Here is a 13,630-nt window from a genome sequence, read left to right on the forward strand (position 1 = left end):
CACACCGAAAGCAATATTATTCGCTTTATCGCAAATCGTCTGGGCCTGAGTACTTTTGCAGAGATTAGAAGAGAACGTTAGCGTATAAAGGCCGTATCATTCCGGTTGGGAACTCAGTGTGGAGCGGACTGAGAACGAGATATGTCGCTGTTACTAACGCTGATCGCAATTCTAGTGTCACTGCTTTTGTTCGTGGCCCGCCGACGTCATGGATACTGGCAGAGGAGGGGTATTCCGCACGATGTGCCCCATCCAATATACGGGAACATGAAGGACTGGCCCAAGAAGCGACACATCGCGATGATCTTCCGGGACTACTATTTGAAGTACAAATCTTCCGATTATCCGTTTGCCGGGTTCTACTTCTTTTTCACCCGGTCTGCTGTCATCACCGACTTGGAATTGGTCAAGAGGGTGCTGATCAAGGACTTCAATAACTTCGAGAATCGTGGCATTTTCTACAACGAGATCGATGATCCGCTGTCGGCCACCTTGTTCAGCATCGAGGGTCAGAAGTGGCGTCATCTGAGGCACAAGCTGACACCCACTTTTACGTCCGGAAAAATGAAGAACATGTTTCCGATTGTTGTGAAGGTTGGGGAGGAAATGGAAAAGGTTTTCAGTGCCAAAACCGCCACAGGTCAAGGTCAAGTTCTGGAAATTGTGGATCTGGTGGCTCGTTATACGGCTGACGTGATCGGTAATTGTGCCTTCGGTCTAAATTGCAATAGTTTGCAAAATCCGAAAGCAGAGTTTGTGGCAATTGGAAAAAGGGCGATCATAGAACGTCGTTATGGAGGACTATTGGATTTTCTTATTTTCGGATTTCCCAAGCTTTCTCGCCGCTTGCGGCTTAAAATGAACGTGCAGGATGTTGAGGACTTTTACACAGGCATCGTTAGGAATACTATCGACTACCGATTGAGGACCAACGAGAAGCGTAACGACTTCATGGACAGCTTAATCGAAATGTACGAGAAGGAGCAGGCGGGAAACACTGAGGATGGACTGTCCTTCAACGAGATTTTGGCACAAGCCTTTATTTTCTTTGTGGCTGGCTTCGAGACCAGCTCTACGACCATGGGATTCGCCCTGTACGAGCTGGCCCGCAATCAGGATATTCAGGATCGACTTCGAGAGGAGATCAACAGTGTTCTGGGCAAGCACAACAACGAGTTTACCTACGAGGGCATCAAAGAGATGAAGTATCTGGAGCAAGTTGTCATGGGTGAGTAAAATCCCACATGGATACAGAACTTTGACTAAATACTTTCCCTATTTTGCGCAACAGAAACCCTTCGCAAGTATCCAGTTCTGGCGCATCTAACGCGGATGACCCAGACTGATTTTTCGCCGGAAGATCCAAAATACTTCATTGCCAAGGGAACCATTGTTGTGATCCCAGCTCTTGGCATTCACTATGATCCGGAAATCTATCCCGAACCGGAGAAGTTCAAGCCGGAGCGATTTACGGATGAGGCGATCGCCGCGAGACCCTCGTGCACCTGGCTTCCGTTTGGAGAAGGTCCCCGGAACTGCATTGGTCTTCGGTTTGGACTAATGCAGGCCTGCGTGGGATTGGCCTACCTAATCCGGGGCTATAAGTTCAGTGTGTCCGCAGAAACACAAATTCCCATGAAGATTGTCGTGAAAAGCATTCTTCTGTCTGCTGAGAATGGCATTCACCTTAAAGTTGAGAAGCTTTCCAAATGAGAGTATAAACTAAATTTGTATGAGCTTTAATGCTTTAATATTACAATTTTATTCGGCCATTTATTCACGGATATATAAAACTACGATATTTTTGAATTATATCCCTTTTAAAGCTCTTAAATATAAGAGAGTACTGCGTTAAAATTTAGCTTTGACTTGTTCTGAGTTTTAGTTAGTTGCGGAACGTAAATGTATTGTATTTGTGGTAATACCCAATATTATTTTGTTCAGCTTTTTTGCTATAAGCAGCCCTATCTGGAAGTGAACAGTTACCTTTTCTTGGTTACAATAAACAAAAGAGGAGCAGGCGATAGCTAGATGGAAAGCTCTTCTTCATAAAAGCAACGCTTGGAATTGGTTTCTCAGATCAGTCTGCTCAAAATGGCGATCCTGCTCGGTTTGGTGGTCGGCGTCCTTACGCTCGCCGCTTGGTGGGTGCTCCAGAACTACACCTACTGGAAACGGCGAGGAATTCCCCATGATCCACCCAATATTCCGCTCGGCAATACCAGCGAACTTTGGAGAACGATGCCGTTGGCCAGCATCCTCAAGCGAACCTATCTGAAATTCAGCAAACAGACCGACGGACCCTTTGTGGGCTTCTACCTCTATGCTATGAAGTACATCGTCATCACGGACGTGGATTTTCTAAAAACCGTGCTGATTCGCGATTTCGACAAGTTTCACGATCGCGGAGTGTATCACAACGAAAAGGATGATCCGCTGACCAATAACCTGGCAACCATCGAGGGTCAAAAGTGGAAAAATCTGCGACAGAAGCTGACCCCAACATTTACGTCTGTCAAAATGAAGAGCATGTTTTCCACGGTCTTAAACGTGGGCGATGAGATGATACGCGTGGTCGATAAAAAGCTCTCCAGTTCTTCGCAGACCCTGGAAGTCACTGACCTCGTGTCCCGCTTCACATCCGACGTAATTGGCATCTGTGCTTTTGGCCTGGAATGCAATAGTCTGCGGGATCCTAAGGCGGAGTTCGTCCAAATGGGCTACTCTGCGCTAAGGGAACGTCGTCATGGCTGGCTGGTGGATCTACTAATCTTTGGGATGCCTAAATTGGCCGTGAAACTGGGATTCCAGTTCTTGCTTCCCTCGGTGCAGAAGTTCTACATGAAAATCGTCCAAGACACCATAGATTACAGGGTAAAGAGCAAGGTGACTCGGAACGATTTCATGGACACGTTGATTGAGATGAAACTGCAGTACGATAAAGGCGACAAGGAAAATGGACTTGCCTTCAATGAGGTTGCTGCTCAGGCGTTCGTATTTCTCCTGGCTGGTTTTGAGGCGGGATCCACAACCATGGGATTCACACTTTATGAGCTGGCCTGCAATCAGGATGTTCAGGACAAGTTGAGGGCTGAAATCGATAGTGTGCTGGAAAAGCACAATGGTAAACTAGAATATGATTCCATGCAGGAGTTGATTTACATGGAAAAGGTGATTAATGGTAAGTACATTCACCCATTGTATATAATAGTCTAGTTTTTCATACTAAACTGTATATGTTATCTGCCTAGAATCGCTGAGAAAACATCCTGTGGTAGCCCACTTGGCTCGCATTGCCACCAAGCCGTACCAGCACAGTAATCCCAAGTATTACATCGAGGCCGGCACTGGAGTGCTGGTGTCCATCCTGGGCATCCATCATGACCCCGAGTTTTATCCGGAGCCGGAAAAGTTCATCCCAGAACGATTCGATGAAGAGCAGGTAAAGAAGCGTCCCACCTGCGCTTTCCTACCCTTTGGAGCTGGTCCCCGAAATTGCATTGGACTCCGATTCGGACGGATGCAGGTCGTCATTGGATTGGCCCTGCTAATCCATAATTTTAGGTTCGAATTGCATCCCAAGACGCCAGTGCCGATGAAATACACAATCAAGAATCTTCTGCTGGGCTCCGAGGGCGGAATCCATCTGAATGTCACCAAGGTAGTGAGAGACTAAAGTGTTATTTATTTATTTATTTTCGTTGTTTGTTACTTTAAGTATTTGATTTTTAAAATGTGTTTGTAATGATTTTAAAACATGCTTTTAACAAAAGTTCTTAATAGTTTTTTCTGCCAAGAAACGCCGAAAGTATCTTTTATGCAAAAGAGTCTTGTAATAGGTGTTCTTATGCAATTATGTAAGAAACCTTTATAAGGCAATATATCACCCAGAAAATAAAAAAATAAATTTTTAAAACGATAAAAAATTTAAAATGAAAGCCAACTTACAGTAGTTTGTTATTCACAAGCATGCTACTGCGATTATACACTAATAAGTTGATATAAGTTTACAAAAACATTCTTATAGATATAGAGCAACATTCTTACTGGAATTCCATATAAAAATGGACTAATAGATTACAAATCGTAATTTCAAACGCGCTCAACTTTCAAGAAGATGCCAGTCTCACTTGATATTAAGAAGGTTTTTTTGCTGTATACAATTGGTATTGTTGTTTGGTCGCAAACGGAGAACTTGAACTTATTGATTAGGAAAGCCAATCCAATCCTGGCCTGCATTTGACCAAATCGCATTCCGATGCAGTTCCTGGGACCATCCCCGAATGGAAGCCACTCCACGGAGTCGCGTTCCTTCACTCGTTCGGGCGAGAAGTTGTCAGGGTTAAAGGTGTTTGGATTGGCATACAGTTTCTCATCGCGGTGCATGGCTCCACAAGGGATCAAAACGGGCATTCCCTTTTTGATGACGTATTTGGGATGTCCAGGAACCTCATAGTCCTCCAGGCACTCACGATTCAAGACCGGAAGAACGGTGTACAAACGAAGGGTTTCTAAAGAAAAATTAAATTAAGAGAGTTCTTGAAAAAACGCACATATTACATACCCGATATAACCTGGTCTAGATAGACCATATCCTTCATACTTTCGTAAGTTATATCTCCGTTGCACTTTCCTATAATCTCCTGACACTCCTTCCTCACCCGGTCCTGAATATCCTGATGCTGGGCCAGTTCATACAGGGCGAATCCCATGGTGGTCGACGAGGTTTCGAAGCCAGCTCCGAAGAACACGAACGCCTGGGCGGCCATTTCCTCGATCGTAAGGTTAACACTTTCCCCAGACTCGGACTTTGTCAGTGGACTGTTCTTTAAATCGATGAGCTGATCCATAAAGTCGTTGCGACGGATGTTGTTCTCCTCCCTAAATGCGACTGTCTCCCTGACGATCCTGAGGAAGAAGTGTTCGGCTTCCTCCAGTGTTATTTTCATGTGCAGTCTGCGTGCCAGATTCTGAAAGCTATTGATAAACGCGATCCCGATCGGTCCGTGGCGTTGCTCGAAGATGGCTCGACGACCCATTACCCTGAACTCGGCCTCTGGATCCTTAAGACTACTGCACTCAATGCCAAAGGCACACGTGCCGATTACGTCGGTGGTGAATCTGGCCAGGATATCCTTAACCTCGACTATGGGAGACTTCTCCATCGCTTGGCCAAAGACTTCGATGAACTCATGACCCACCTTTACCACGGTGGGAAACATATACTTCATTTTACCCGACGTAAACGTAGAGGATAGCTTGCTCCTCATTGACTTCCACTTTTGGCCATCTAGCAGAAACAGCTGACCAGACAGGGGATCGTCCTCCGTGTTGTGGTAGAAACCACGATCGGTGAACTTATTGAACTCCTTGATCAGGATGAGCTTTGCCAGCGAAATATCCAGCACAAGTATTCCGGGTCGTTGGAACCAATAGAAGCCTGCGAAGGGGCCAGTACCACGGAACTTATTGTAGTAATCCATCCAGATGTCACTAAATGATCGACTCGTCTGCACTCCCGTCAGGCTGCCCATCAGGATGTGGGGTTCCTCGCAAGGAATACCCAGATTCTGCCAGTAGTGAAGGGCACGACGCCATTTCAGTAATAGATATCCCACTAGCACCACCACAATCGCCAGTAGAACACTGTAAACACCCATGACATCAGCTTGGGTGCGGTGATATAGTAATATATGTAGTTATGCCGACGAAAAATATATCGCAAATGTAGTCCAGTTGAGCTTCATAAACCTACTGCAATCAGAAAGCTCGCACAGCTAGCCAAAAAGCGAGAGAAATTAGAATAGATTGAGAGAATATAAGCTTGTGTATGGTATTTGTATTCAAAACAATTTTGTTTTGTTGATTTTGCTTGCCTCTTTATTTGCTAATTTTCCTGCTGAGAATTTCTCTTTTAAAGAGTATATATTTAAGAGTCATCTGGCTAACGGGTAAATACCTTACCTACCTCAACTTATTTCTAAATTGGGTATAATTTTGGTTGGTTGGAATTGATAGGAAAAGGTCATTGAAATCTGCTAAAATATTAAAATAAATAAAATAAAAATGTTCCATTTTAAAATAAATATTTAAACAGAATCTAACACCGACCGTTTATAAAAGTTGGTTGCCAGAAACTTACATTAAGCTGAATGAAGCTATTACTGTTTGCAAGGCAAACAAGAAGTGAGCTAGTAACGATGACTTGCTTTTTTATTTAGTTCTTACTATGATAACATACGAATATTTACTTTTTTACCATGAACTTTGCCCCTCTAATAAATAGAGGAGCATGTATTAAAATTAAAATTAGTAAAATTAGTACGAGTAGTACGAAAACATACAAGCCTACCAGCGTTATGAACTCCTTCAGCTTCAAAGTACAGCATACAGGAGTCGGTGTGCACAGATTGAAGGGGAGAATCTTCAGGATAATCTGCTCCATGTCGGCGGGAAAGAAAAACTTGCCTCTGGGGATATATTTTCTCCTATATGCCCACCAGCTGCAATGCAACTTGGTTAAAAACTATAGATACTAAGTACTCTTACCTAAGAGCATACATTGATGTAGCTTAATAAAAAAAAACCCAAGTTTATATAACGCGACATTGAATGGACTTTCGTACTCTTTATCAACGCCGGAAAGAGAGTCAGATGACTGATCTCGGGTATAAAAGGACGATGTCGCCGTTCGGATTTTCAGTTGTTCCGAAATGGCTGTTCTGATCGTATTGCTGATCGGTGTTCTCACCTTCGTGGCGTGGTATGTGCACCAGAGCTTTAACTATTGGAAGCGTCGCGGCATTCCCCACGATGAGCCCAAAATTCCGTTCGGTAATACCAGCGAGCTAATGAAAACCGTTCAGTTGTCGGATATTTTCAAGAGAACCTACAACAAGTACAAGAACAAAACGGACGGACCATTTGTGGGTTTTTATATGTACTTCAAGCAGATGGTAGTTGTAACCGATATTGATTTCGTTAAGACCATACTGATTCGCGAGTTTGATAAGTTCCACGATCGCGGCGTATTCCATAACGAACGCGATGATCCACTGTCCGCCCATCTAGTGAATATTGAAGGTCAGAAGTGGAAAACCCTGCGCCAGAAACTTACGCCCACGTTTACCTCTGGCAAGATGAAGAGCATGTTTCCCACTATTCTGACCGTGGCAGATGATCTGATTCGGGTTTTTGGACAAACAGCTAGTGCTGATGGCGATTCCATGGAGATCACAAATGTGGTGGCCCGTTTCACCGCCGATGTCATCGGGAGTTGCGCCTTCGGCTTGGATTGCCATAGCTTGTCGGATCCCAAGGCGGAGTTTGTCCAAATGGGAACGGCCGCCATCACCGAGCGGCGCTATGGCAAGTCCATGGATCTACTTCTGTTCGGAGCCCCCAAGCTGGCCGCCAAGCTGCGCATGAAGGCGACTGTCCAGAAGGTCGAGGACTTTTACATGAACATCATCCGGGACACTGTTGATTATCGCGTGAAGAACAATGTGAAGAGAAACGATTTCGTGGATATGTTGATTGAAATGAAATTGAAATACGATAATGGGGATAAGGCAAATGGGCTGACCTTTAATGAAATCGCTGCCCAGGCGTTCATATTCTTCTTGGCTGGGTTCGAGACCAGTTCGACCACAATGGGATTTGCTCTTTATGAGCTGGCCTGCCATCAGGATATTCAGGATAAACTTAGAGCCGAGATTGATACGGTCATGAAAAAACATAATGGGAAACTGGATTACGACAGCATGCGAGAGATGACTTATTTGGAAAAGGTCATCGATGGTAAGTTTCCCACATTATTTGGTGTTTCCTATTTATAGTCCACTCGCGGTGCGATTCGTCACTACGTGGTTTGCCTGTCATTACCCCAGCTTATATCTTCTACAAATTACTTACATTCTCTTACAGAGACCATGAGGAAACGTCCTGTCGTCGGTCATTTAATCCGCGTTGCAACTCAAAACTATCAACATACCAATCCGAAATATAACATTGAAAAAGGAACTGGAGTGGTCATACCCACACTGGCTATACAACACGATCCAGAGTTTTATCCAGAGCCCGAGAAGTTTATTCCAGAGCGTTTTGATGAGGATCAGGTGCAACAGCGTCCTCCCTGCACTTTCCTGCCCTTTGGTGATGGTCCTAGGAACTGCATCGGTCTTCGATTCGGACGGATGCAGGTCATCATTGGCATGGCCTTGTTAATCCACAACTTCAAGTTTGAGTTTCATCCCACCAAAACTGTCGTTCCTTTAGAATATAGGACCGATGATATTCTACTGAGCGCGAAGGGCGGAATTCACCTGAAAGTCATTAGAGTGTGAAAGCTATAATGTTAATTAACGAATTATTCGTTTAAAGCTTTGTTCTTGCGACGTAAATACTAATACTAATACTTGATTGAATTGAATACTTTTAGATTAAAGCGTTAAGATAGTTTTTCACATGCACTTAATTATACCTTTTGCATTACCTACAGTTATGTGTATACGTTTATTAATTGGTGATTTAGTTTGTATATTTTGATGTAGCTTAGTTTAAGGTTTTAAAAGAAATGTTTTGAATCGTAACAATGACATATTTATTAAATAAATGTACATCTAAAATGAGCAAGGTCTTTTGTACTGGATTTATAGCTAAATTTGGAGAACTTTTAATTACACGGGTAAAACGAAACAGATCAAACTTGGAGAGCTTTATGTACTGTAATTGCTAAGCAACATGCATTAGACGTTATCCAAAAGCTTTCCCATGAAATCTAAGGTTTTTTTAATTTTTAACAAATAGAGAAAAAAACTTTCGCTTAAAATAGTAACACAAGCTTGTTCAACTTGTGTTGATTACAGTTGCATTCTACGTCGAAGGTAAAACAAAATAACCCGTCAATTACGTTGCCTAGGTTGAAAATCTATCAATGCTATCATTATGCAAACAATATTGAATATATAAGATATTAAAATCTAAATTTTAAATGTATATATGGCTTCTTTCTTAGCTTTATTGCACAAGCCAGTTAAACTCAGCTTAGTCATGCTGAACCCACAAAAAAAAACGAAAAATAACGATGACTTGCTCTTTATTCATTCATTGAATGAAATGATGCTATGTTATCTACCGGTTTACACATGAAATTTAAGCCACACACGGGATATAAAAAATACGATAAAGTTGAAGTTATAAATTAATATCGCAACATAGTAGAGCATTTAAGTTAAATCGAGATAGCATTTTCCAAACTATTTGTAACTGCATTTCACATCTGGATCACATTTTTCTACTCTTAATTTGCCCCTGAAAATTAGTCATCTAATTGAAAAGAGAGCATAAATCGTTTGTTAAAGAGTAAACTCGCTGGAAAATGTTTTTGAGATTTCATCATACCCGCTTTATTAGCGGGTATGATGTAGTTGTTTGGATGCTGGAACAATTGCTTCTTAAAAAAAAACATTTGAGCAAGTTGGTTTCCAATATTTCATCATACTTAAGTGTTAAGTGCTGAATTTATTTTAGATTTGGCTTGTCACTTAAAAATGTAAGCAGTTGTTGATAATAAGTTAATTATCTTGATCTGCGCATTAATCCAACCAGAATGGAAATACCTATAATTCTGTTAGCATAGCCTACTTTTGGGCATTTTTTTTTTTTTCTAAGCAGTCGGATCTGGTTTGGATAGACCCCCCAACCAGTTGTGAGATGGAATACAATTAAGTATCAGCATGAGTTGCCAATAGATGTTCGGTTGCGTAATAAGTTAAGTCCAAACAAGCTATATTCGATATGTGTTAAAAACTGTTTATTAAAAAGGCATCACACTCGCTCAGCCTGAAGAAAAATTCCAGAATCACTAGAAATAAGGAACATTTCTTTGTTGTATGTCATGGGAATGGTTGTCTTCTCGCAAACTGAGAACTTAAAGTCCTTAATCAGGAGAGCCAATCCAATCCTGGCCTGCATTTGACCAAACCGCATGCCGATGCAGTTCCTGGGACCATCCCCGAATGGAAGCCACTCCACGGAGTCGCGTTCCTTCACTCGTTCGGGCGAGAAGTTGTCAGGGTTAAAAGTGTTTGGATTAGCATACAGTTTCTCATCGCGGTGCATTGCTCCACAGGGGATCAAAACGGGCATTCCCTTTTTGATTACGTATTTGGGATGTCCAGGAACCTCATAGTCCTCCAGGCACTCGCGATTCAAGACCGGAAGAACGGTGTACAAACGAAGGGTTTCTATAAAAAACCAAAAGTTAGAAAGGGCGGAGAAAACGAACACATTACATACCCGATATAACCTGGTCTAAATAGACCAAATCCTTCATACTTTCGTAATTCAACTCCCCGTTGCACTTTCCAATAACCTCCTGGCACTCCTCCCTCACCCGGTCCTGAATCTCCTGATTCTGGGCCAGTTCATACAGGGCGAATCCCATGGTGGTCGACGAGGTTTCGAAACCAGCCGCAAAGAATACAAAAGCCTGCGCTGCGATCTCCTCGATGGTTAGGTTAACACTCTCCCCGGATTGTGACACCACCAGTGGCTTGTTTTTCAAATCGATCAACTGATCCATGAAATCGTTGCGGCGAATATTGTTTTGCTCTCTGAAGGCCACCGTTTCCCTAACGATGCGCATGAAGAACCTTTCGATGGGCTCCGCTGTCATTTTCATGTGGAGGCGACGTGCCAGATTGGGAAAGCTATTGACGAACCCGATTCCTATGGGCCCCAGGCGCTGCTCCGTTAGGGAGCGTCGACCCATCTCGCGGAACTCTGCATCCGGATCCTTCAGGCTGCTGCACTCGATGCCGAAGGCACAGGTGCCAATAACATCAGTGGTGAATCGCGCCAAAAGCTCCCTCACTTCGACAACAGGTGACTTCGTCACACTTTGACCGAAAACATCGGTGAATTCATTGGCCACCTTTACCACAGTGGGAAACATATACTTCATTTTGCCGGACGTAAAGGTGGAGGAGAGCTTGTTCCTCATAGCCTTCCACTTTTGGCCATCAAGCAAGAACAACTGGCCGGACAACGGATCATCCTCGGGATTGTGAAAGAAGCCGCGGTCCGTGAACTTGTTGAACTCCTTGATTAAGATCTGTTTCGCCAGCGATGTTTCCAGGACTAAAACAGCCGGTCGCCGGAACCAATAGAAGCCTGCAAAGGGTCCAGTGCCACGGAACTTTTTGTAATAGCTCGTCCAGATCTCGTTAAAGGATCGTGCGGTGCGTACGCCCTTCATGCTTCCCATCAGCATGTGGGGCTCCTCGCAGGGAATACCCAAATCTTGCCAGTGCCTCATCGTGCTTCGCCATTTCATCAGCAGGTAACCAACTAACGCCAGCAGCGCCGTCAGTAGAACAGTTCCAACCGACATGATTAACTGGGTAAGGTGTGTTCTCTCTCTCCGCCGCTTATCGTTTTGCACCTCAGCGCTGGTTAAACGTTTGATATGTACTGAGATTGCAAAAGCTTTTCCGCGCTTTTAAATAGACCAGCTCAAAAATCAGCGGTCATTGTGACCAAGAAACAAAATACGAGCAGTCGCAATCGCAAACTTATCACTGGTATTTGTGTGAATTCTGACTAGCTTAATCGGGTATTCACAAGCTGATAAATTAGACGCTACTTAAGTAACGATGGCTAAATACCCCGTTTAACACATTTCGTATACATAATTTTGTTTATAATAAGATATTTATTGAATTCAAACATTCTACTTTATAGCTTACACCTTTTATAATATCTAATAAAATGAGAGCACTCATTATCAATAATAAACAAAAGATGGATCAATGGTCATGAGGACCTACCCCAACATGATTCTATGAGACTTAGGTTGAATAAATTACCATCTATTTAGCAGTTATTTTGTTAGAAGCTTTGGCGTTTTAATTAAGAGATTTCAGTCTGTTTATTAGACGACCTCCACCTTCAGATAGATTCCGTCTTTCACACCCAGTACGAATGAGTTGGGATCATAGACCAAAGGATTGGGCGTCTTCGAGCACGTGGAGAATCTGAAGTTCCTGATGAGCAGAGCGAGTCCAATGCGAGCCTGCATCTGACCGAATCTCAGGCCAATGCAGTTCCGAGGACCATCTCCAAAGGGCAGCCAGGCAACCGAAGGACGACCAGCCGATTCTTCGGGGGAGAATCGCTCGGGTCGGAACTCAAAGGGTTCGGGGTAAATACTAGGATCGTGGTGAATGGCGGATGAGGGTATGATGACCGATTGACCAGCCTCGATGACGAATTTTGGCTGACCGGGAACTACGTAACGCTTGGCGGCCATGCGATCCAGATTGGGCACGATGGTGTACAGTCGCAGAGTTTCTGCAAGGATATTATGGAAGTCAGTGGGATTTAATTATTTCTAAGTATTCAGTTAAGTACCATTTATAACCTGGTTAAGGTACTTAAGATCCTTAGTGCACTCGTAGGTAAAGTTTTGGTCATGCTGCTCCATGACCTCCTCCACCTCAGCCCGAACCTTATCTTGAATGTGCGGATTCTTTGCCAGCTCGTACAGGGCAAATCCCATGGTGGAGGAGGATGTCTCAAAGCCAGCAATGAAGAACACAAAGGCTTGTGCCAGAACCTCCTCCATGGTTAATCCTCTGACCACATCGCCATTCTCTAGAGTCATTTCCTTCTGATTTTTCATTTCAATCAGCATGTCCATGAAATCGTTGCGTTTGATGTGCTCTTTTTCTCGCACCGCCACTGTTTCTGTGACAATTCTACGATAGAATTCCTGGATATGCGGCGCAGTTCGAACCATACCCAATTTCCTGGCCAATTTGGGATAGCTGCGCATGAAGCCATTCAATAGGGTGCCATGTCTCTTGTCAATCAAAGATCTCTTTCCAAAGTGCAGAAACTCGGCCTTTTCATCGCGCAGACTGTTGCACTGGATGCCAAAGGCGCAGGTTCCGATCACATCCACCGTAAACCTGGCCACCAGATCACGTATCTCCAGAACGGAGTTTTTCGGCACTTTCTCGTGCATCACGGTCATAAATTCATTGGCCACGGACACTACGGTCGGATACATTAGCTTCATTTTACCGGATGTAAAGGTCGAGGATAATTTGTTCCTTAGCAAACGCCACTGGGCACCGTCCAGATTGAAGAGATGGGCAGAAATGGGATCATCTTTTTCATTGTAGAATATACCCTTGTTTGAGAAATTCGAAAAGTCCTTAATCAGTATTTGCTTGGCCAGCTCAAGATCAATCACAAATGCAGCGGGATTCTGGAAAAAGAACAATCCGACAAACGGTGCCTTGCTGTCCCTGAATTTGTTATAGTGATCTTGGAATATCTCATGGATGTTTTTCGTCTTTTGTAATTCCTCCATGTTTCCCCTGATGGGATGCGGTGATACGAAGGGAATCCCCCGACGCTTGAAAAATGTTAGCTTGCGATGGAGATAGTAGGTGAAGATCGCCAGTAGGGCGACCGCCACTTGGAAAAGGATGTAAGTCAACGCCATGCGGAGGCGGGTGATGTTCGAGTACGACTGGTCCGGGAAACGATAGACAAACTGCTTTTAAACGCTGAAACTTACTTACTTTGCATGACGATGCATTCTCAGTTTCTCTAGAAA

General features: G+C 43.6%; 5 protein-coding genes across 5 annotated transcripts; 2 read left to right on the plus strand and 3 right to left on the minus strand.

Annotated features, from left to right (window-relative positions):
• Positions 1–129: 129 nt before the first annotated feature.
• Positions 130–3,783, plus strand: LOC117138513. The gene is made up of 4 exons (XM_033300647.1): positions 130–1,228; positions 1,292–1,710; positions 2,056–3,181; positions 3,252–3,783. The coding sequence occupies exons 1-4, from the start codon at positions 142–144 to the stop codon at positions 3,674–3,676; spliced, it is 3,057 nt and encodes a 1,018-aa protein (XP_033156538.1). The 5' UTR covers positions 130–141; the 3' UTR covers positions 3,677–3,783.
• On the minus strand, positions 3,679–5,751 carry LOC117136850 (cytochrome P450 6a9). Its single transcript, XM_033297948.1, has 2 exons — positions 4,565–5,751; positions 3,679–4,511 (listed from the first exon to the last, which is right to left on the minus strand). Exons 1-2 carry the CDS (start codon positions 5,658–5,660, stop codon positions 4,093–4,095), a joined length of 1,515 nt encoding a protein of 504 aa, XP_033153839.1. The 5' UTR covers positions 5,661–5,751; the 3' UTR covers positions 3,679–4,092.
• Positions 5,752–6,707: 956 nt separating this feature from the next.
• Positions 6,708–8,609, plus strand: LOC117137674 (probable cytochrome P450 6a20). Its single transcript, XM_033299233.1, has 2 exons — positions 6,708–7,800; positions 7,927–8,609. The coding sequence occupies exons 1-2, from the start codon at positions 6,714–6,716 to the stop codon at positions 8,343–8,345; spliced, it is 1,506 nt and encodes a 501-aa protein (XP_033155124.1). The 5' UTR covers positions 6,708–6,713; the 3' UTR covers positions 8,346–8,609.
• Positions 8,610–9,792: 1,183 nt separating this feature from the next.
• Positions 9,793–11,462, minus strand: LOC117137895 (probable cytochrome P450 6a21). The gene is made up of 2 exons (XM_033299633.1): positions 10,300–11,462; positions 9,793–10,247 (listed from the first exon to the last, which is right to left on the minus strand). Exons 1-2 carry the CDS (start codon positions 11,393–11,395, stop codon positions 9,829–9,831), a joined length of 1,515 nt encoding a protein of 504 aa, XP_033155524.1. The 5' UTR covers positions 11,396–11,462; the 3' UTR covers positions 9,793–9,828.
• A 278-nt stretch (positions 11,463–11,740) lies between these two features.
• LOC117137897 (cytochrome P450 6a8) lies at positions 11,741–13,530 on the minus strand. The gene is made up of 2 exons (XM_033299636.1): positions 12,415–13,530; positions 11,741–12,354 (listed from the first exon to the last, which is right to left on the minus strand). The coding sequence occupies exons 1-2, from the start codon at positions 13,514–13,516 to the stop codon at positions 11,936–11,938; spliced, it is 1,521 nt and encodes a 506-aa protein (XP_033155527.1). The 5' UTR covers positions 13,517–13,530; the 3' UTR covers positions 11,741–11,935.
• Between the last annotated feature and the right edge of the window lie 100 nt (positions 13,531–13,630).

This window comes from Drosophila mauritiana, chromosome 2R, assembly GCF_004382145.1.
Source record: "Drosophila mauritiana strain mau12 chromosome 2R, ASM438214v1, whole genome shotgun sequence".
Taxonomy (NCBI): domain Eukaryota; kingdom Metazoa; phylum Arthropoda; class Insecta; order Diptera; family Drosophilidae; genus Drosophila; species Drosophila mauritiana.